Genomic DNA, 23,404 nt, shown 5'->3' on the forward strand with positions numbered 1-23,404 from the left:
TGTGGTTGTCTTTGGTAGAATACAGGAGGGGTTTACCATTGCCTCCTCCTCTGCCGTCTGAGATGATGCCTTTCAGCATCCTCCTATATTGCTGCTGCCCGATATAGTACCAGCAGGGAGTCGAACCAGCAACCTTCTGCTTGTTAGTCGATATCATAGTTTAGTAGGGTTTTATTATTGCATGATAAAAATAAAAGAAGTAACAGGAACACTGCCAGTGAAGACTCTTCACTTTCACACCTATGAACTACAATAATACAAATTCTTCTTTGAAGAACAAGAAGAGATGAGTAATCCCTCTAAATGAGGATTAAGGTATAATTATGCACAAATACTCATTTTAATCATACCAATTTTCCTACAAATCTTTTGAGCAACTTGAATATTTCTGGTATAATAATTTTCTACCTTTTAAAAAGTAGCACATCTTCATATTTTGCCACTGAGCATATACTTGTACAAGGGACAATTATTTACTAGGGCATTTACAAAACAGGCAGTGGACTTGTCCTGTTAAAATGGATGAGAATTGCACATTTGTAATTGTCTCCATGAAAAATTATTTTGATATTGGTCAATGAGTATAATGGATACACAGCTTTATGAGAGCTGGTTCTGTGATGCAAGAAAAATGAGCTGGAAATGCAACTTTAGTCAGTGACTCATACAACAGTCAGCAATATTGAAACGTGATTTATTTATTTATTTGCATTTGATACTCCACTCTTCAGTCCAATAGGATTCTCTACAATACAATACAACTTTAAAAGATTACAAACAATTAGATCAAAATAAAGACCATGCATTTATCAGCCCATCACAGAAAAAGCAGCTTATTGGAGATAAAATCCAGAATTCAAAAGGACCTGGGAGAATAGAAAGAGTTTTGCCTCTCAAAGAGGACAAACCTTCCTGGAAAGAGAATTTCAAAGCTGGGGTGCCACTATTACTGAAAACAGTACCTGTCTCTCCTCTGGCAGCAATGGGACCAAAACAAGGGCCTCTGAAGAATATCTCAGCATCTTGTGTGGGAGAAGGCAGTCCCTTAAAAAGCCAATTCCCAAGACACTCAGTGCTTTCAGGGTTCAAACCCGCACTTTGAATTGTGTTGAGTGAGAAATGGACTAGGAGCACGTGCAATTGCCTTAAGGCAGTTGAGAGGTATTCAGTACTAGTCAATAATCCAGGGGGGCTTCCAGATGGTATGTCAGATAGCCAGAGGTAGCCTGGCCACAGTTGTCTATGCCTCGGAAACATCCCATTTGGACTATGATGATGTTATGTGATGTGCACATACACCCCACCCCCAATGAAAAGTGAACACAATGTGACAACCCCAGAAGGCTCACACAATGGCTGACGTGCAGTGCAACCTTACAAGGGTGGAGAGGGTGGAACAAGAGCTCTGTCCTCACAAGGAGTCAGTAAACTAGCAATGTTTGCTTCTCTCCCCTCCCCATAAAAGCCCTTTTCTCTGCTAGGAATATGTCCCTGAAGGCTACACAATCCTCATGGATGTATTTCTGGATGCAAAAAGGCCTTTTTGTGGGGAGATAAGTGAACATTGATTCCCCGTTGCCTTCTGCCTGCACTGGGCTTCAAGCCAAGCCTTGCACTCAGCTAGTGTGCCAGCTCCTTGAGAGGACAGAGCATTTGCTCCATACAACTGTGCTGCAGGTCAGCTAATGCCATCATCCATCTGTTGTCTACCTGTGTTTCCCTAAAGCTTAAGTCACATTTGATCAACATAGAAAATCTGACATTTTCTAAAAGAGTGGTAAAGCAGTGCAAAGAGCACCTGAGTGGACTGTTGTTAGTGCTACCATTCTATCTTTTTTTTTTTTTTTGAAAGGTGCTTGCTTGAAATACAACAGACCACAAAAACAGAAGGGGTAAAAAGGAGAGAGCAGGTCAATCTACACTCAGTCGCCACTTGCACTTCCAAATGCCAAGCCAAATCTTATAGCATCTTCAGATTGCTACACAGAGCCTTCAGATGGAGTCCATCCCTGCACAGAATGGGTTAAACACCATCACCCAGGGCAGATGGACCACACACTAATACTACATCCATTTTGTCTGAATTTAGCTTAAGACTGAACCCTATGGGAAGTAGTGACCAGCACTTCTGCAGTGATCTTACTGTATTACACCAACCATTTTGGATATATATTTTCCCACTACAAAATAACTTAACTTTTGATCAGGCCTTTAGAGTATTTATTGTGACAAATGAGATACATAAAACAACATTTATTTTATTTCCAGGGTTTCAATTCACCTTTCCACCAGTTGATCTTCAAGGTGGCTACAAGTGTTAAAGCAATACAATAATAAAAAATAAGGACAACTCAAAACAGAGTAAGCAAGATAAAAATAGAACCATATACAGACAAAAGAGCAGCAAATTAGGCAGCAGCCAAGCATTAAAGCAGTTAAATATTATAGTAAAAGCTAAACTCAGAAAATCAGGAACCATTTAACACTGCCTACAAGATCAGAATAGGCTCTGGGTGAATATGTTTGGGAAGGATATTCTATAGTTGGGGCACTTCTACAGACTACTTACTACTACTACTACTATGGATATTTATATACCGCTTTTCAAAAAAGGTTCCCAAAGCTTGCAAGGTTTATTAAAGGTTTATTTATTTATTAAAAATAAATAAAGAATGTCAGAGGTGAAATCTGAACCAGAGATTTCTTGATCTGTAGCATAATATCTCAGTCACCACCAACATTAGCCAAGATGGTACTGGTCACTGCAAATGACATAGAAGTTACATGATTCCTGCTCCAGCAAGTTTGCAGTCTAATACTTTGATCCACAATCACACAGACTGGCATGAAGAACACTGCTTGGAGTTTTTGCCCTGTTGAAATTTCAGTGGGACTGAGCAACTTTCCTCATGTCATCTGTTATTCTCAATCTTGTTTTTCCTTACTGCTGCAGATGCTCTGAATCGCAAGGGCTTCCCTATTCATTTCAACAGAGGTATGCAGAGCTGTCATTGCCATTGAAATGAATGGGATAGTCCGGGAAATGAACACCATATTGCACTGGAGTGTACAAAGGGTTCTGAATCCAAGCCACCTTGTGCCATCTAGGGAAAATTAGCTTCATCTTCAAATTCTATTTAAACAAGAGGAATTTATGTGCACAGTATATACAATATGTGCTTATCACTATGTATTCAATAAGGCACTGGTACATGTCTGAGATTATTTGTGCGGTGCCATGTATGTATATGAAAGCTAAAACACAAGGTTTAGAACAGGGCTGTTTCATACTTTATGCATGTTCTTGCGTGCTGTCGCTGCACAGGTGTATACCTTGGTAAATATACAAAGTATGACTGGCAGGACTGAGTGCCCAAACTGGAAGTGGAAAGATACCAGGAAGCACAGCCAGTTAATATTCCCTAGCACATGTCCCTAAGCATTTAAGAAAAGAATTTTGTCATTCACACTTCACATGTTGGCCATGCTTGTACATGATCACCATGCCACACACAGAGCGTGTGATGCGGCTAGAACACAGAAAAGAAAAGCTAAACGGACATGTTTGGAGTTCAGTAAGGCCATAGGAAGGATGCATGGGGTAAAAGGGGATAAGTGGAATTGAGCAGGTCACTATAAATGAGGCTCTGGTGATCTAGAAAAACTTTGTGGAAAGAGTAGGTATGGCCAAGCAATCTAAAGAAGACACAACTGGCTTGATAGGCTAAAGAGCAGGATGTTGTTCATTCCTAGAGGTGGCAGAGCAGACAAAGCAGAGAGAAACTTAAATTTCAAGTCCAGTCCAGTATCAAAGTTGCAGTTCTTGCTACTGAGGTACTTGCAGAAGTGGACACTAGAGTCGTCTTGCGACCGAACACTTTCTTTTTACGTTGGCTTTCTGTTAGGGACCATGCTGCATAGATTCCCAGGGCTTTGAATGAATGTCATTAAGTGTCTCATGTCTAGAATATTAGCGCAGGAAGAGGTCACCGGTTGCCCCACTGTATTGCATGGGAAGCCAACACACAGAGTTGGCTGGGGGTGCACTTGCTCTTGTGGGTTCAAAGCCAAATTCTGCTGGGTCTCAGTATCAGAAAGATATGGATAACACCCTATTGCTCCAAATGAGCTGGATTCCGGCAGGAGGAACTGGCCATAAGACCCTGCCTGCGTATGCTCAGGATATGGCATATCTTCATGTTTGCTGTACGAGAACAAGTCAGCTGATGAAGCTGCAGACTGTCGTCCCTTTTGCTGGGTCTCCAAGGCTTGCCTTCCCAAATGGGAAGATGTTGGTGAGGTCTGCATTGTTGGTGTTTGCATCCTGCAAAATTGTGGAGGAGGCCTTAGCCCTGCTGCCTTCCCATCCCTGCAAACACCTTGCAAGCTGCATACTTGTAAGCAGGGGCAGTCCAAGCACAGGCTGCGATGAGGCAGAGGTGGACTGTGGCTGTATCTGAGAGAGCGGTCCTTATATTTACCAGAACCTGCCAACATATTCCCAGAGTAAGTCCTGGCATTTAGAGACAACAGAGACAGTTGCTTTGACATGTCCCCCACATGTCTGTCTTGGCCTTCTTGTAAAACAGTTGGTTTAAGTTGCCAGCTGTCTTTGTGTTGTACGTTTGGCCAGTCACGGGCAGAGTCTCTGAGGCTCTTGTCGTCTTCCCACTGTGGAGAATCAGTGTGAGCTATTGCCAGTCTGTGAGCTGAGCTGTTCCTGCTGTCAATAATGCTCCCACCACTGAGAGCAGTTGAACTGGATGTGTTCCCACCTCTGGTTTTTGTGGGGGTTGCCCACGTTTGCTCTTCCTCTGGCCTCTGCATGAGTGTGTAGGCCTTCGTCTTAGCTCGGAGCTCATCAGCCACAGAGAGATGGTCCCAATTCAGTCTTTCTGGGTGGTAAAATTTGCACTTCATGCCATAGGTACATTTTTTGCCTAGGAAAAACAGGTGATTAGCTAGTTTATATAAAGCATGTTAACTGGGATTATCACCAGAAGATAAGACCTCATTCTGCAGGATTGCCACAACTAAAACACCCTGATCAAGCCTGTGTAGCATATCAAACAAAGGCATCTTTTAGACTTTTGACTGTATTAATGTACAGAATAATTAATATCTGGGGGGTTATGTATTTCAGATATTCAAACTGCTGGCTGGCCGATAGCTGTTATTTTGCCATCATATGAGAGAAAAAGAGTCTGTCAGCCCCCTTGTGGTCATTCTCAGAACTTCTCCTATATGAGGCTTTAGTAAATAAGGAAACTTTGCATGTGTAGGAACACTTACAAATTTTCATACTGTGTGGTTTTCATACTAGTGGTTTTCATAGTTTTTCATACTATGCAAAGAGAGTGAAGTGTGGAGTCATACTTCTACAGGCTACATACTTCTGGTTTATCCAGAGGAGGCCCAAGGAAAAAATCTCCCCTCAGCTGTGAAGACTGATTGGCTTTGGACTAGTTGTCTGTCTTGAGTCTTGTCTTGTCTGCCTTGTCTTGTCTGGCTCGCTCGCTCGCTCTCTTTCTCTTTCCCCCCACCCTCTCCTCCCATCAAGGGTGAGGCAAACACATTTGTTCACCTGAGCTTCTTGGAAGAAGGGTTGGAGGGGAATTTAATCAATTAATAAACCTGGGACTTGGTCATACCGTTTTCATACTGCAGGTGGGAACTCACATAATGGAATGCTCTTCCATACCAAAATAAAAATAAAATAAACAAATATCTGCATGTAGAAACTAGCCTTTCATTTAGAAGAATCAGCTAAAATTGTTTTCTGACATTCTACAAATTCATAAAAGTGATTCTCTCCCCCCACACACACACACTTGGAAGTGGATTGCATCATGGGAATCCATGACATGCCATCTCAAGTGGTGCAGCCAGATGCCGGTTGGCCACCTCATTGATGACCAGGCCCACGGTGTAACATGTTATCCCTCAGAGTTGTGCTAACCTTGGTTCCCTTTTAAATTGAGGTTGACAGACCGGCTCTATACCCTGGTTTCAAACTCTGGCTTGTGTTCGAGGCCATGGTTTGGAGCTGGTCTGCTAAACCTGGATTGGACGTAAACATGATTAGCATAAACCTGGATAGTATTAACCTTGGTGCAGAGGTAATCAATTGGGTAATCAATCGGGAAGAGAGCTGGTCTTGTGGTAGCAAGCATGACTTGTCCCCTTAAGCTAAGCAGGATCCACCCTGGTTGCATATGAAAGGGAGACTAGAAGTGTGAGCACTGTAAGATATTCCCCTTAGGGGATGGAGCTGCTCTGGGAAGAGGATCTAAGCTCCAATTTTCCTTCCCTGGCATCTTCAAGATAGGGCTGAGAGAGATTCCTGCTTGCAACCTTGGAGAAGCTGCTGCCAGTCTGTGTAGACAATACTGAGTGAGATGGACCTATGGTCTCACTCAGTATATGGCAGCTTCCTATGTTCCTATGTTCTACAGGCTGATACAGTGTCACCCCCAATAATTTATTTATATACAATAACTATAAAGCACCCAAGCTGCTCCTCTGAGTGTGAGAATCATAGGTGAATCAGAAAGTAGCAGCTACCTTGTCCTCTTTTGCACAGGCAAAGCTGCTTCAGATTATTGGCCTCTCTGAATGGGTAGTTTTGAATGTTATAGGAAGTGGTGCAAAGTAGTGGCTTACATAACTGTTAAAAGTTTGTTGTGCTTCTATTGTATTGTCTGGACAGGAGGGAACCACTTCCTCTACAGAATGACTTGGAAGTTTCAGCTTGACATATCTTCACGTGACTTCATATTGGGAACATGAGAAACACACACAAATTACAATTGCTTGCCTCCTTCTGTAACATCAGAAGGGGGTCATGAGAACATTCTACAAGCTAGACAGATAAGCAGCTGTGTCTAGTACTGAAGAAAACCTACCGTAAGGGCAGAGTTGCCATTTTGGCTCAGGGTTCAGTAGTTTTTTGCTGAGAAAATTAGCAAGAGAAGGTCCATGTCGGCCTAAGGGATCATCAGGAGGCATAAATCTAAAAAAAGTAAGCATCAAAGTTCACTGAATAGACATCATCTTGTTAGTTGCTGAATTTAAGTTAAACTCTCTATACGGATTCTCAGTATAATTTTACTATGGTAACTCACTCAGGCAATGGTTCTAACAGAAAAAGATTTGCAACATGTACACAATTGCTCTATTAGCGCACACTAGAAAGACCTATGTAAGTTCAGTATTTGCAGCACTGCCTGCTAACTTTTCAAGTTAGCCCTTTTCAAGGCACTTTTCAAGTGGTGGTGGCTCTCTTAGAAACAGGAAGGCAGCCATGGTGGTCTCCATTTAGCCCAACAAAGCATCTCACTCTGCCAGTGGCCATTGCTGGTGATTCCCAGCTGCTTCTTTTTAGACTGTGATAAAACAGTGAGCCCTTTTTAGGCTGTGAGATCTTTCATTTACTATACAAACTGCAACATTCTTGTTGAAATGTTACATGTACAAACAAACAACAACAAATAATAATTTATAACTAGGGGTGTGCAAACCGGCTCGACAGAGATGGAAGGAGTATACTGGAAATCTGTACAGCAGGGACGTCAACATCCAAGATACTCTAGAAGATATTCCCTACTTGCAAGAACCTCTAGTACAAGAAGATGAAGTTAGATCAGCACTCCGGTCATTACCAAGTTGGAAGGCTACAGGAACTGATGGAATAACTACAGAAATATGGCAGGCAACAGCAGAAGAATCAGTCAAGGCTCTAACCAAACTATGCCACCAAATTTGGAGAACACAGTGGCCAACAGATTGGAAGAGGTCAGTCTGCATACCCACACCAAAGAAAGGAGACTTAACAGATTGCATAAACCATCGCACAATATCCTTAATTTCACATGCTAGCAAAATAATGCTCAGGATCATCCAATGCAGATTAGAACCTTACGTGGAAAGGGAAATTCCAGATGTTCAAGCTGGTTTCAGAAAAGGCCGAGGAGACATCATTGCTGATGCACGCTGGATAATAAAGAAAGCCAAAGAATACCAGAAAGAAGTCAATATGTGCTTTATTGACTACAGAAGTCCCTTCGATTGTGTGGACCATGTCAAGTTGCAGAATATCCTTAGAAAAATGGGCATCCCAGAACACCTTATTGTTCTCATGAGAAACCTATACACAGGAAGGAAGCCACAGTCCAGGCGGAACATGGTGAAACAGACTGGTTCCAGATCAGCAAAGGAGTAAGACAAGGCTGTATACTCTCTCCTTTTTTATTCAGTTTATATGCTCGAGTGGAAAAAGATGAGTGTGGTTTTAAAGTTGGAGGAAGCAACATCAATAACCTGCGCTATGCTGATGACACCACTCTGATAGCTGAGAATGCAGATGATCTGCATGCTCTAGTAATGAAAGTCAAGGAGCACAGTGAAAAAATGGGACTATGACTAAATGTAAAGAAGACTAAACTAATGACAATGGGTACAGCAACTAGCCTCAGAATTGACAATGAAGACATTGAAGTGGTGGATAGCTTCCGCCTTTTAGGATCGACTGTCAACAGTAAAGGATTCAGCAGTCAAGAAATACACCACAGACTAGCACTTTGTAGGGTATTTAATCCTTGGAAAGGATATTTAGCCTTGGAACGGATATTTAGATGCCGTGACGTGTCCACACCTACAAAGATTAGAATAATTCAGACAGTGGTTTTCCCTGTGACACTCTATGGATGTGAAAGCTGGACTTTGAAGAAGCAAGATAGAAAAAGCATTGATGCTTTTGAACTTTGGTGCTGGAGAAGACTTTTGAGGATACCATGGACAGCCAGGAAAACAAACAGATGGATCATAGAACAAATCAATCCAGAATTTTCACTCGAGGCACAAATGACCAGGCTCAAATTATCATACTTCGGACACATTGTGTGAAGATCCAGCTCCCTTGAGAAGTCCATAATGCTAGGAAAAGTGGAAGGAAAGAGAAGAAGAAGATGACCAGCTATCTATGTGGTCGTGGAGAGTTGACACCAACTTGCCGGCACTTAATCAATCAATCAATCAATCAGTTACATTTAACTACTATTTTTCTTTCATAACGGAACTCAAGATGGCTTACCCTCACTCATCCAGACCTAGACCAGCAAGGTGGCTTTTTCATGTGCCTTCAGGACCATACCTTGGGACTATGGAGGTCAATAATGGTAGGAAAGCTTCCCTGAACTCCAGCTTGTCCACTACTACCAATTTTTCTTCTTGGCATGCAGCTACAGAAGAGTTCTGGGTATGTTGGAGGTTAAACTCTCCAGTTCATACAATGCTATAATGAATCCCAATAAACTTGGCCACTGCTCTACATGCTTCAGAATCGTCTACAATATGCAAAGCTTCTGTGGCAAACATGCACAGGTGTGTTCCATGCAAGTCAATGTGGAAGAGGTTCCCTAAAAGTAGCAAATCTGGCGGGGGGTGGGGTGGGTCAATTTCTCACTTCCTCTGTTTCTTATTTAGCTGCATGTTTGTGAATATGTAGTTGTGAAACCGCCTTGGGATTGTTTTAATGAAAGGTGGTATATAAATTTAACAATCAATCAATCAATCAGAATGGGACATGAGGGCTTCCATAAAATGTACAGTGTCTTAAGTTCAATTTGATCCACAGAAATCACTCAGTGTGGATGTTTGCATTTATTTTCATCTCTTACATGTCATTGACGAAAGAGTACATGAGTAGCCGCTGTTCAATGAACCATTTCCACTCTGGATTTTCATTCTGCAGGTCCCGGAAGTTGTCATTGGAGACAATGACCCCATCTTGCTCATAGGCCAGCTTAACTATATAGCGATCATCATAGCATACCATCCTCTTGCCTTTCATTTTGCGGGATGGTGTGTATACAAGAATTGTTTGCTTTGCAAGTTTTTCAAGGATATGCTGATCTAAAAGGAAAAATAAGAGAGAAATTCAGAAGATTCCAGTCACAAGTTAAAACTTGGAATTGTAAAATCACTCTTTAACATATCACAGTCCTCCAAAAATAAATCCTTTTTTCCGGAATCCTACACAAATCCCAAAGTGCTCAAAATTGTTCACCTCTCAAGTCTGTATGTGATAACCAAAAGCACATTCCACATTCACATTAACCTCAAGGATTTAGTTTAAGTCTATTTTAGTCCTTATGATTTCAGTTTTACTGGATTGGAATGCTCAGCACTAATTGAACTGGACCAAGTAGCAATCTAAGCATTTATTCAGTACCCCAGGTTGTCATGGGGTCACTATGGGGAAAAAATGGGAAGAAAATTAGGTGAAGGGGTTGGACAATAGTGCCACTCAGGATGATGATGGATATGCATCTTCAAATAGGGTTTTACCACCACAGAATGGGGTTTTACCACCACAGACTTTACACTAAGATTATGGCACAGACCCACCCACTTAACAAGATGCCACTATAAATACGCATCTCCTTCTGTGGTTTTACAGCAACATGTGTATTGGTGGATGGAAGTCTACTTTCAATTAAACATATAGTCTATAAATCCATTCCCCCAGAATGTTCCCTTAATATTGCTATGTTAGGTGTTGCAGGGGCATTGTACATTATGTGAATTAAGGAATATTACATTACTCTTTCCTTCTGTCACTGCAAAAATGGAAACTAGTGTTTTTACTGATGACCATGGACTGCTAGCTCAGCCAGGTGGTCAGAAATAAAAGGCAGAAAAGGTGACTGGTTGTTGGTTGAAACCACTTTAAACTGGTGAAAGAAGCCTTGTGAACTCCATTATGAAAATCATGGTCATTGTAGCCACACACCCCTGGCCTCCACACATATGGCATTTGTCTGCAAAGATGAAGTATTCAGGGAGAGATATTTCCCCATGACCGAGCACACTGGAAGCCCCAATTCTCAATCATGGGGAGGAATTCTCCATAAGTACTGTAGACAAATGCTGTATGCATGGAGAGCATAGAGAAGATGGTCAAGGAGTGAGTCTATGTGAGGAGCAAAACTTGCCAGTACACTATGCCCCGGTACAATGTCCATGGTTTTCATAATGGGTGAACAAGGCTGTGGAATACTGCGATTTGCTTTGACATCCACCCTTTCTCTGTAATCACCATGCAAGCGTTTGCTTGCTCACTTTTCACAGACAATCTAGACAACATCATTGCCAAATTATTTCTGTTCAGTGTTTTCTGTGGTTTCCCCCCACATTGCTTCAGACCCAACTTCTGGTGATTGATTGCTCTAAAATATAATTGCTGCACCACAAAACAGTGTGGACAGGTAAAAAGGCACTGACGTATTTAAAGGGGGTGCTGCTCCTTCAATGTATTGCTTCCTTTTTACAAGTTCTGCCCATGTGATTGTTCCCCTGTTCACCACAGTTGCGGAATTAGTGCTGAATTGCCCCTTATTTAATCAACATTTGTTGCCCAAAGGGTGTGGATGGGCATGTGTGAGTCAAACTGCTGCTTTCTTTCTATTATCTATATATAATTCTCCTAGGTGTGCCTTTCGAACGTGCGTCCCGGCAGCCCAGCTGATTGGTTGGGCTGTGGGGGCGCCTGATTGGTCCTGGCACACCCAGGAGAATTGGCTGGCTGGGCGGCTGCGGAGGCAAGGTGGCGGGCCAGGCCACGGCGGAGGCAAGGCGGCGGGCCAGGCAGCGGCGGGCCCCAGCCCAGCCGCAGATGTGAGGCAGCGGGGGCGGCCCGACCCAACAGCGCGGTGGTGGTGGTGTGGCAGCGGCAGGGCGGGGGCGGCCCAGCCCGGCAGCACGGTGGTGGTGGGCCCGGCCCGGCCGCAGGTGGGACTTGGCCCAGCCGCAGCGGCGGCACTCGGCCTAGCCGCGACCGCAGCACTCAGCCTGGAGACGCAGCTGTTCTGCGCCCGGGCCCACTAGTTTATGTTATAACTACTCTCCATGACAGCAAAATAGTGCTATTTTACTACAATGGAAAGAAAGGAAATTTTTAATAGTAGGAAATTAACAGCACTAAAGAAATCCAGTGTGGAAGCAGCCCTGGTCTCTTAAGCCCCTCACCCCAAACAGCAAAAGCTTACAGGAAGAAAACTTTATTTGTTTTTAAAACCGAAATTAAATCTGTTCTTGCTAGTCTTCTTTGTCACTTTCTCCTACTACAGCATTTGCCAAGCTCATGTTTAATCTGCAGTGGTATGAAGGAAAGCAGAGCAAAAGTGCTAACTAAATATTTTTCCACACTTGAGGCAGAAAATTTTCATCTAGGATTGGTGCCTACCTGTAATGCGTGTATCAAATCGGGCTGGCTCCTTCCTCCAAGATGGGACAAAGACTTTGATGTATTTGTGACCTCTGTGCTTGAACCAGTCTACCACCAGCTGGATCCCCAAACATGAAAACACTTCCTTATTTCCATGGCTGTAATGATAACAAAGAAAAAGAAGCAATATAATTAGGGAGTCGATATTTGTTTCTGTTGCTTTTGCACAGTTTCTGCTCATGATATCTGGTTTCATGAGTTCTAGTATCTTGTAGCACCAGTGATATTCCATGGACATGTCCCATTAAAATATGTGCGGAGCTCTCTCCCTTCCTTTCTACTCCCCCACTATTCATAAGCCTTTATGAGGAATAATGAATTATGGCTTGAGACATTTTCACATTAAACCGCTTATGAAGGTGACCAGCTGTTAGGAGAGGCAAAGGCAAGGCGGACATGTAAAGCTAGGAAACTTTATAAGGATGAATCAATTATCTGAAGTAAAATTCATCTTAAATTAATCTGAATTAGTTTAATTCAACCAAGACTTAGATTTCAAATGCAAATTGGATGCAAGCTGAGAAATTTCAACTACTGCTTGGGAAAAAAAGTGTAATAAGCAGATATTCTAATTGCAATGTTTCTGTTCGAGTGCATCAACCTTTTGCACCAACTATCCTAATGACCACTAGGGGTATTGGGAGTAGAGGTAGCTAGTAAGGGTCTCCTTTACCTGTCCCTGCTTTCCTCTACTCCATGACCCCTGCTTTGACTCCTCAGGTACTTCCTGTAGTGAGTCAGTCCTCTTCCTTTCCTCCTAGAGAGAAAATGGAAACATCTTTCTCTCTCCTTACCAATTCATTATGTAGCTGATAGGATAGGTCTTTCCTATCCCAACTGTACTTCTCCAATAAATCTATTTAGTTTAGACTCTACAGTTATCTCCATGTATGTTACTTAAATAGCTGCAACAACTAAACTCTGCACTCTGTAACTGGGGTGATAGCTTCCTTGATGCTTTGCTAAATAATCACAAAACCCCAACAGTTTCAGCCCAAACTTGAGTGTTAGGTCTTGCTTAAACATGTCAAAACTGGCTTTAAGAGGCTGGTTCAAGGGACAGAGAAAACAACGTGGCTGTCGATGAAAGCTAGTCAGCTAAAATCAGGAAGAGGACTATGAAGAGAGGTGGTCCTGAGGTAGCAAGCATGAACTGACCCCTTTGCTATGCAGGTTCTGTCCTGGTTGCATTTGGATGGAAGACCACATGTGAGCACTGTAAGACCTTCCTCTTAGGGGATGGGACCACTCTGGGAAGAGCACCTGCATGCTTTCATGCAGAAGGCTCTACGTTTACTCCCTGGCATCTCCAAGATTGGGCTGGGAAAGACTCCTTCCTGTAACCTTAGAGAAGCCACGGCCAGCCAGTAGACTGGGCTAGATCGACCAGTGGTCTGACTTGGTATAAGGAAGCTTCCTATGTCTGCAATCCTTAACTCACTTAATCCAGTGGGACTGTTAGTTCTGAGTCAACATGCATAGGACTGGGCTTTATGGCACTTTTTCAAACTGGCAGACAGAGAGCAGCTGCTTGCAGTGGGATGCACAGCCTCTTTGCTTTCCCAAAAAGAAGTACTTCAAGCATCAATAAAATGGGGTTTCATATAGATGAACAAAGACAATTTTAGAGAACCTGAAACAAATAACTACATTTTAAGCCAAATGGGGGTTGAAGAAATAGCATGTAAGATGGTCTACAGGTGCATTTCTGCAACCATCGGAATCTTGCATCTTAGTAGTCTTGTGGGTTATTATAAGGGTGTGTTTTTTAAAGTTATTGAAATTAACTTGAACTGAGGAAAGTAATTTCCTTGGTTTTAGCTGTGTCCACAGAATGCAATCAATCTATGGGTTTGTGCACAGTATTCAGAGAAACCTTTTGAAAGGATGTGGAGTAACTAAACAACCGTGTTCTTTTTCTTAACTCCCTATTTACACTTTTAATCTCCTGGATGGTACTTATTGCCTCTTATGTGGTACAAATAATTTCAGTTGTGCAGCCAAGTTCTGTGTCTGCATCTTGTTCTGGGCTATAGCAAGGATGGAGTGGGCCCAGGGGCAAGACATAAAAAGGGGTCCCTGAGGCCCCCAGATGCCTTCTCCTGCTTCCCTGCAGTACAGTGTCTTTGCTGCGGAACTGTAAGGGCATGGTGACAAATAAAACATTCTCAGCATGCCCTTTCTTGTTCCTATACAAATAACATCACACACCCCTGACACATGAAAACACTTTCGCATACACAGTCTTGCATATGTCCCTTCCCCTGCCTCAAAGTGTGTGTGTGTGTACATACACACGGATCTTCAACATTGGGCCCCCAGATGTTAGTGGATATAACATCTAAGCCCCATAATCCTAAGCCCCAGTGGCCTTTGGTTGGGGATTATGGGAGTTGAAATCCAATAACATCTTGGGGCCCAACATTGAGGATCCCTGCATACATACACACACGCACCCCGCCTCAAATATTCATATAGCAAAAACACTTCCATTTTTCTTATTCACATATTCACACTCACAATCTCTCTCATGTGTGCATGCGCTCTCGCTCTCTCTCTCGCTCTCGCTCTCTCTCTCTCAGTTTTCCACAGGAAATTGAGTCCCTGATTTTGCTCCAGGATTTAGTGATAAGCTGAATCCTGCTGCTCAGGAATATTTAGGGGCTGGAGCAGAGAAAATGAGTATTATGTTTTTACCCTGTCCTTTTTAACAAGAGCAGGATTCAGAAAGGGTCCTTAAGCGCCTTTAATGGAAGATCTTTTTCAACTCTCACTTTTAAGTTAAGATCTTTTTCAACTCTCACTTTTAAGTGCCTTTAATGGAAGATCTTTTTCAACTCTCACTTTCAAGAGGGAAGAAGTTGTGGAGGAGTGTTAGGCAGCATTCCTCTTTCCTTCTCTCCTTGTGACAGACCCGCTAATGCTCAGCAACATTTCCTTGGCTGCTGAGCTTGTCAATCAGGCTGAGGGAGAGATGGGCTGAACCTGAGCACTAGCTAGCCAGTAAAAAGGAGTGGAGGAGGGAGGGACACTGCCTGACACTCTTCTCCTTTCCCCACCTAAAGAGAACTTGTCTCACTTGAGGCCAAGACAAGTCCTCCAGTTAGGAGCCAACAGCATGGCAGTGAGTCATAGAGGTGAGTGAGCAAAGAGGGAGCTGCCACCCAGCAAGCAGGCCCGCCTCTCCCCCAGTGGGCCCAGGGAATTTGCCTCGCCTTGTTTAGTTATAGCTTTGTCCCTGATCTTGTTCCATATTATATCTGGAAGCAGATTGCTATTTCCAGTATAGAGGAACCTGATTCCATTTTGTTACTACTGCTTGTCACTTTTTAATAACAGAATCATAACTATGCTTGGTCAAAATTAAATCACATTGATTTCAGTGCAATTGATTATCAAAATAAGAGTGCTTATAACTGTATTCTTAACTTTGACCACACTATACAGGTGAAACTTGGAAAATTAGAATATCGTGCAAAAGTCCATTAATTTCAGTAATGCAAATTAAAAGGTGAAACTGATATATGAGACAGACGCATTACATGCAAAGCGAGATAAGTCAAGCCTTAATTTGTTATAATTGTGATGATCATGGTGTACAGCTCATGAAAACCCCAAATCCACAATCTCAGAAAATTAGAATATTACATGGAACCAAGAATAGCAATAGCAATAGCAATAGCACTTACATGTATATATCGCTCTATAGCTGGAAGCTGTCTAAGCGGTTTACAATGATTTAGCATATTGCCCCCCAACATTCTGGGTACTCATTTTACCGACCTCGGAAGGATGGAAGGCTGAGTCAACCTTGAGCCCCTGGTCAGGATCGAACTTGTAACCTTCTGGTTACAGGGCGGCAGTTTTACCACTGCACCACCAGGGCCTCATCAAGAAGACAAGGATTGAAGAATAGAACAATATCGGACCTCTGAAAAGTATAAGCATGCATATGTATTCAGTACTTGGTTTGGGCCCCTTTTGCAGCAATTACTGTCTCAATGCGCCGTGGCATGGATGCTATCAGCCTGTGGCACTGATGAGGTATTATGGAAGACCAGGATGCTTCATTAGCGGCCTTCAGCAATTCTGCATTGTTTGGTCTCATCTCTCTCATTCTTCTCTCGGCAATGCCCCATAGATTCTCTATGGGGTCAGGTCAGGCGAGTTTGCTGGCCAATCAAGCACAGTACACGGTATACTTTTCAGAGGTCCGATATTGTTCTATTCTTCAATCCTTGTCTTCTTGGTTCCATGTAATATTCTAATTTTCTGAGATTGTGGATTTGGGGTTTTCATGAGCTGTACGCCATGATCATCACAATTATAACAAATTAAGGCTTGACTTATCTCGCTTTGCATGTAATGCGTCTGTCTCATATATCAGTTTCACCTTTTAATTTGCATTACTGAAATTAATGGACTTTTGCATGATATTCTAATTTTCCGAGTTTCACCTGTACATCATGGCAGCAAAGATACTTTAGAAATCTAACACACTAGCAAAGGAACACTGATTCCTAATATATTCATCCTCATCGAGAAAAAGAAATCCATGCATGAAACAGGTTACTGTATGTACACTCAGTGCAGATGGGCATCCATTAGGTGGCTGGACACATCTTTTGCTGTGAATGTGCATCTACCATTAGTTGTGCATGACCAGAGCTACATTGGGACCATTAGCTGTACTTTGGATTGACTTAGCCTGGGCAGAAAAATCAAAAAGTCTACACAAACTGGTGGTGGAGGATGTCTCATAAGGGAGGTAGGAGAGGGTACTGCACCTAGGGCCAAGCTACAGGTTACATTATGTCCATCATTAAGAGACTGACTTTTTCAAAGAAAAGACAGGAAAGCAAGTGGGGGAACATGGCTGACTATATTCTGCCCCAACTCAGAATGAGGAAACCAATTCCTGCAGCTGAGCCCAGTCCAGGACCGTCACATCAGCTTTTATCTTGTGTCATGTATGGTGGATGCAAGAATGGTGCAATTTTAATTCAAGCTAATCAGTTAATCAACCAGAGTTTATGCCTTTTTTTTCTGAGAGTCATCCTCAAATTTATTTATTTAACATATTTCTATGCCGCCTAAAACTTGCATCAAATGAATCTTAGTAAACTTTTTACATCTATTCTGTTATCATTAAAAGACAGCTCTAAATATGGTACCTTTGCAAATGAATAAAAACTACCAAATGAACAACTGGAACACTGAAATCTGTTGAAATAATGACTTTGAAAGCAAGTAAAGCATAGAATGTGAGCTCTTGGCCAAGTGCTCTTTATGCTTAGAAACTGTGCTTAGAAGCACAGAAACTGCTTCAAATCACAGCATTCTTCAGTTGGAAGACCGTGCAGTAGAAAGAAGAATGTACTTATCTTACAGTAAAAGACACCATGAAGATATGTGTATTGATGTGTAGTGGTTAATCTCAAAGCCAGAGTATACTGCTGAAATAAAGTCGTTTAGGTCAAATAACAGTTACCTAAGATTGAAAGTTACCACCAAGAAAGAGGTCTTGGTGGGAAGAACTGAAGTTTTCATTTTCCAGTCAGTGAGCTGAATATTAAGAATGAAAATGAGATCTGGCTATATGTGCTGGAAGAGGGCGGGGGAATCTTCAGAGGGGTGATGATGATAATAAATACAATTGATAATAAAAAATAAATTAATAAATAATAATAAACAACTTTGTTAGCCACCCAATGACAAATTGTTCTTTGGGTGGCAACAAACAAAAGTGTGTTTTGCTCTGTGCAACATGCAAATCTCCAGTGATTGCTCAGCGAAGCTGATGACAGAGGGAACAGAGGATGCTTCAAGCATCAGTTTCTGACTTGGAGAGAAAATGACTGATACTATCACAGCTGCCTTGCCAAGGAAGAAAATAGGACAATTTCAGAGTCAGAAACTGGCTTAGCAGTTATCGTTTCATCACAGAAAAATGCAGGAACAAAGTCTGCCACTTTAGCATCAGTTGTTTCCGGAGCAAGTAGTTCTCAGTGTGTAATAATAGATGAGACTGTAATGCCAGCCATCACAGACTGCACCACAGCATAGAGATGGAACAATGATGGCTGTGTATGGAAATAACAGGTAGGAAGAAAAACAAACTTCTTGGGAAGGAACAAAGAGGCAAAACATATCTATAGGATCTAACTACAGGTGGCCCTCCTTATTGGCAGGGATTCCATTCTCAGATAAGTCTGCAGATAACAAGAGTCACCTGGACTGTAAAGAAGATTCCAGAAGCATCTGGCAATGTAAACAAGGGAGCAATGTCATTCAGATTGAATAGAAGGCCTAGGATTGGCCAGGCTATCCCTCACACCCTCTAGAAGTCTAAGGTATGGTAGAAATGGAGAGAAATTCACAACAATCATCCAATTGAACATGACTTCTAGACAGCTACTTAAAAGAGTGGGGACACACCGAGTAAGGAGAAGCAGCATCTGTATCTAAATATTAAACGTTGTAGGAAAAGTCAGGGAAAGTTTCAGTAATACTGAGTTTATAATTTCCTTGCTGTGGGTAAAACAATGCAGCAGAATCTCAAACAGGCCAGTGTACTTTGGACCAGAAAAATATATAGACAGACCTATCAAATCAGAAACAACAGCTATGCTTTACTGGAAAGAGGACATAGGAGATAGTGATGAAGAACACTGTTGCAGGGTAAAGCAAAAAGGGAAACTGGAAACTAAAGAGACTGGTCTTCAAGAAAGGAATGCAGGAGATATGGAGACCAGGAAAGGACTGCAAGAAAAGCAATTCCTTCCAGCTTTAAACCAGAAATCAAGTGATAGAAGAATAAGACTCTGCGAGAAATGACTCAAATAATCCTGTTTAATTTGCAGGTCACTCCAGCAATCTTCTCAGCAGGCTTTTGCTTTAGATCTCTGGTTATTAATCAATGAAAGATGGCCTACAAAAAGGTTGTGGACATCAAACCAATTAAGAGATTTTAAAAGACAGCTTATCTTGGAGCAGGTAGCTTCTATTTTATGGGGGGATCCGAAACATAAAGACCCTGCCCCGAACAACTTAGAATAGAAGGAGTTGTAATGTGCCTTTTCTTTCCTACCCCACTCCACCTTGCCAGTGACATTTTGTATATTGGCAAGTCCATGGACCTTTGTGACTGCTAAACAGTGGCAGCCCTTTCGTAAGGTGAGGCGAGGCAGTAGCTTCAGGTGGTGGGTTATTGGGGCACCACTGGGATGGCAAGATGCTTCCTCCATTGCTTTTGGAGCTCTTTGGGTCTGATCTAACCCTAACAAGCTTTGGGAGGGCCTCTCCTCACACCCTTTGCAAAAATTGCAAGAAGCATCTAGGAAGAAGAGGCTGCTAGCAAGCTTCCCTTCTCCTTGCATTTTCAAAGCTTCCCAGGGCTGTTTTCTTGACGCACTGCCCTAGCCCTTCTAGCCCGCTTTCAGCCACAAACATTTAGGAACATAGGAGGCTGCCTTATACCACATCTGACCATTGGTCAATCTAGCTCAGTATTGTCTACAGACTGGCAGTGGCTTCTCCAAAGTTGCAGGCAGGAGTCTCTCTCAGTCCTATCTTGGAGATGCCATGCAGGTGCTCTTCCCAGAGCTGCCCACCCCCTAAGGGGACTATCTTACAATACTCACATATGTAGTCTCCCATTCAAATGCAAACCAGGCCAGACTCTGATTAGCAAAGGGGGCCATTCAAGCTTGCTATCATAAAACCAGCAAAATCAGCCTTTGCTGATGTTCACACTCAGGTCACTGAGCTTCCCTGTGGAACTGTAAACTCCACCCAGAAGAAAATACAAATCCCGCAGTTTGCATGATTATTTATCCAGGATGAAAAGTGAGTCCTTTTGTCAGCCTTTGGTTAATCTCCCAACCCCTTGAATACATCAACAAATAATTTGAAGGGTGTTTAGGGGTTCCTGTCCCAGAATAATTGATCTGATCATATAAGAGCAGTCATAGGAAGGAATTCAGGTCTCAATTAAGGAAGGAGCAGGATAGGGGGAAAGTAAAAGGCAGAGCCAGCTTTTTAATAGAAGAGTGGCAGTTTTAAAGAACAAAGTAAAATGGAAAAGAGGGATGAATATGTCCAGAGTGAGAAAAGGAACAGACAAAGCAAAACAAGAGTCACATCCACAAGATGAGACTGAGGGGAGCAAACAGAAGATTTTGTGTATCCAGCAGCAAAACTGCAGGTATATATTGGTAGCTGACACAGAAGGCCATGTTACCTGCATAGTTCAGGAGGAAATGCAATAGACAGGAATTTGATTGGATTCTTAGCCTTACAACAGATTGAATGAAGCTGGAAGAGAAGCCAAACTAGTTGTAAACCGCCTGGTTATAGATAGTATGATAAAATAAAATAAAATAAAATAAATGGCTGCCAAACCACATTGGCGCCATTTCACCTTTTGGTTGAGTAATACAATGATATAACCACATCAGACAAGTTTGTCCTATTAGCAGTATATCTACAGTACTAACATGTCTCCATTTCACACCAGCTTAACTGTCCTGTCTTTTCCAAAAGAATCCTAGAAACGGGTTTGGATGGAGTGCTGAGGCTGGTCTGATAGGGACCCTCATCCCCCTTTACGGAGCTATAGTTCCCACAGTTTCCTTGGAAGAAGGAATGGTTGATGGTGACCTAGTTTAAGTCTGCAGTAGAGATACACCCTCTAAGGAGTTCCCCGTTGCAAACTTCTAGCTCTAGCATGCTAAGGTTTTATTGTAGTTTGTGCCTAATAGTCAGGCACAGCCTTGTTGTTGTTTTTAACATTTTCTCTTATTTATTATTTATTTTTTACATTTTATATCCCATCTTCCTTCAAGGAGCCCAGAGCGGTGTATTACATACTTGAGTTTCTCCTCACAACACCCCTGTGAAGTAGATTAGGCTGAGAGAGAAGTGACTGACCCAGAGTCACCCAGCAAGTCTCATGGCTAAATGAGGATTTGACCTCGGGTCTCCCTGGTCCCAGTCCAGTGCTCTAACCACTACACCACACTGGCTTTCTTAAACAGAAGACTGCAGGTCCTCCCTGTGCTCCCCCCTTTTGGAGAGGAGAGCTGGTCTTGTGGTAGCAAGCATGACTTGTCCCCTTAGCTAAGCAGGGTCTGCCCTGGTTGCATATGAATGGGACACTTGATGTGTGGGCACTTTAAGATATGCCCCTCAGGGGATGGAGCCACTCTGGGAAGAGCATCTAGGTTCTAAGTTCCTTCCCTGGCATCTCCAAGACAGGGTTGAGAGAAATTCCTGCCTGCAACCTTGGAGAAGCCGCCGCCAGTCTGGGTAGACAATACTGAGCTAGATGGTCCAGTGGTCTGACTCCGTATATGGCAGTTTCCTATGTACCAAGCTCTGGCGTTATCATCAGGAAGCTTACAGAGTGTATAGAAACCTGTTGCCATAACTAAGGATACTTTATCACTTTCTGAAGAATGTAATCTTGCATCAAAATTGTCACCCACACAAACATTTCCTCTCATGTGCAGATAAGAAGTATATCAATTTAGTAAAATCAGCCAAATGCCTTTTTAAAATGGTGGTGACAATAAGCGGGGGGGGGGGGGGCGGGCAGGGAGAGAGCCTTAAAATATATTTTCCCAAGTGAGGTACATCAACTATTGCTATTATTTATTAACTAAACAGAGCCAGTTCACACAGGCATGTTTATGTCTTTCTTGCTTCAATGCAGCATCAGCTGGGGACTTTCTTTTGTGAATGAGCCACCATAGATCAAACAGTAGATAAAAATGTGCATCTTGCCTCACAAGGAGGGTGGTTTTGGCAAGAGAGTTAGCTCCTCCCAACCCACCCTGCACCAGTCCCACAAGCCTAGGTTCCTATCTTCTTCCTATCAGATGCTTTGCACAGCAGGAAGGAACCATAGTGGGACTAACCTGAGAATGCCAGGTTCTGTATCTGGCTGAAGGTGGTTTGGCACAACATTGTGTTTTAAAGGCCATACCAGAAATGAAAGTGATCCATCTAGGCAGACATATTCTAAACCCAACAGTGAATTCCCCACAGGTCTGGTGTTCCAGTTTAGATCTAATGGCAGGTTTGAAACAAAATGCAATCTAAGAAATAGGAAGTTATGGATGTAACAAAAGGAAAAGATGCTTGCCTCATAGCAACATTGCTGCCATCAATCACAATGGGTCTCAAGTTACTGGAGGGATCATTTGAGTCTTCAATAGACTGTTGGAAAAATGGCAAGGACTTGCTTGATCTGTGGGCAACAGGTTGGGGGAGAAAAGGTTGTGTCCAGTTCTCAGGCTCCTGAGGTCTGCTCCCCATTTGAATCAACTCTTGGAGCAAATCATTGTCTGAGGCCTCTTCGCCTAGCTTTTCCAGCACTTTGCAGACTTCTTCCTTGTCATAGCCTAGCTTGTGGAAAAATTCCAGCTTGCTCTGTTGTGCTTCCATTTATTTATGAGGAGGACAGGGAAAGTTGATAGGCGTAGTCTCTTAGGAAATGGAGACTCAGCTGGGGTTGTGTCTTGTTTGTCGAATGGGATGGTTCCAGTCAGGAGCCTTGTCCTGGTACAGGTACTTTTAACATGAATTTGCTTTAGGGAGAAACAAACAAACAAAAAACTGTTAGTAAAGATATATCAGGCAGCAGCGATATAGAAAGATGCTGAAAGGCATCATCTCATACTGCACGGGAGGAAGCAATGGTAAACCCCTCCTGTATTCTACCAAAGACAACCACAGGGCTCTGTGGTCGCCAGGACTCGATGGCACACTTCATCTTTAAAGATGAGAAATGAAGGAAATACAAATACCATAGACAGCCAAATCCTTCAGAATCCGGCCAGTGCTGATCATGTCTCCTTAAGACAGAATAAGTTGTGCCCATGGAATCTGGGGCTCCTGCCTGATTCCATCCATCAATGTTTCTGTGCTGCTTTAAAAAAAATTGTGGCTGACATCCAGACTAACGCTGCACTCGTGCAAAGAACAGAGAAGCATATGTGCAAGAAGGCCAAGCAGCTGAGCAGGTGCTCAAAGTTGTGCAGTCTCTTGTGGTCTCAGTCCACTTGTACAAGCAATATGCACTTTTGCAACATGGACATTGGCTAGTTTTGCATC

At 42.7% G+C, this 23,404-nt stretch overlaps 1 protein-coding gene across 1 annotated transcript; it reads right to left on the minus strand.

Moving 5' to 3' along the window:
- Nucleotides 1-677: 677 nt before the first annotated feature.
- Nucleotides 678-22,871, minus strand: ZC3H12D (zinc finger CCCH-type containing 12D). The gene is made up of 5 exons (XM_053293719.1): nt 22,434-22,871; nt 12,245-12,384; nt 9,678-9,912; nt 6,906-7,012; nt 678-4,940 (listed from the first exon to the last, which is right to left on the minus strand). The coding sequence occupies exons 1-5, from the start codon at nt 22,733-22,735 to the stop codon at nt 3,886-3,888; spliced, it is 1,839 nt and encodes a 612-aa protein (XP_053149694.1). The 5' UTR covers nt 22,736-22,871; the 3' UTR covers nt 678-3,885.
- Nucleotides 22,872-23,404: the final 533 nt, after the last annotated feature.

The sequence above is a fragment of the Hemicordylus capensis genome, chromosome 1 (genome assembly GCF_027244095.1).
Source record: "Hemicordylus capensis ecotype Gifberg chromosome 1, rHemCap1.1.pri, whole genome shotgun sequence".
In the NCBI taxonomy this organism is placed as follows: Eukaryota; Metazoa; Chordata; class Lepidosauria; order Squamata; family Cordylidae; genus Hemicordylus; species Hemicordylus capensis.

What these genes read in the sequence shown, in the direction of transcription:
- ZC3H12D (XM_053293719.1), bottom strand. Translation starts at nt 22,735, where the DNA reads ATGGAAGCACAACAGAGCAAGCTGGAATTTTTCCACAAGCTAGGCTAT. An exon ending in TACTCTTTCGTCAATGACAT is followed by an intron (nt 7,013 to 9,677) that starts GTAAGAGATGAA and finishes TACTTTTTTTAG; the next exon opens with ATTTATGCCTCCTGATGATC. An exon ending in ATGGCAACTCTGCCCTTACG is followed by an intron (nt 4,941 to 6,905) that starts GTAGGTTTTCTT and finishes TGTTTTTCCTAG; the next exon opens with GCAAAAAATGTACCTATGGC.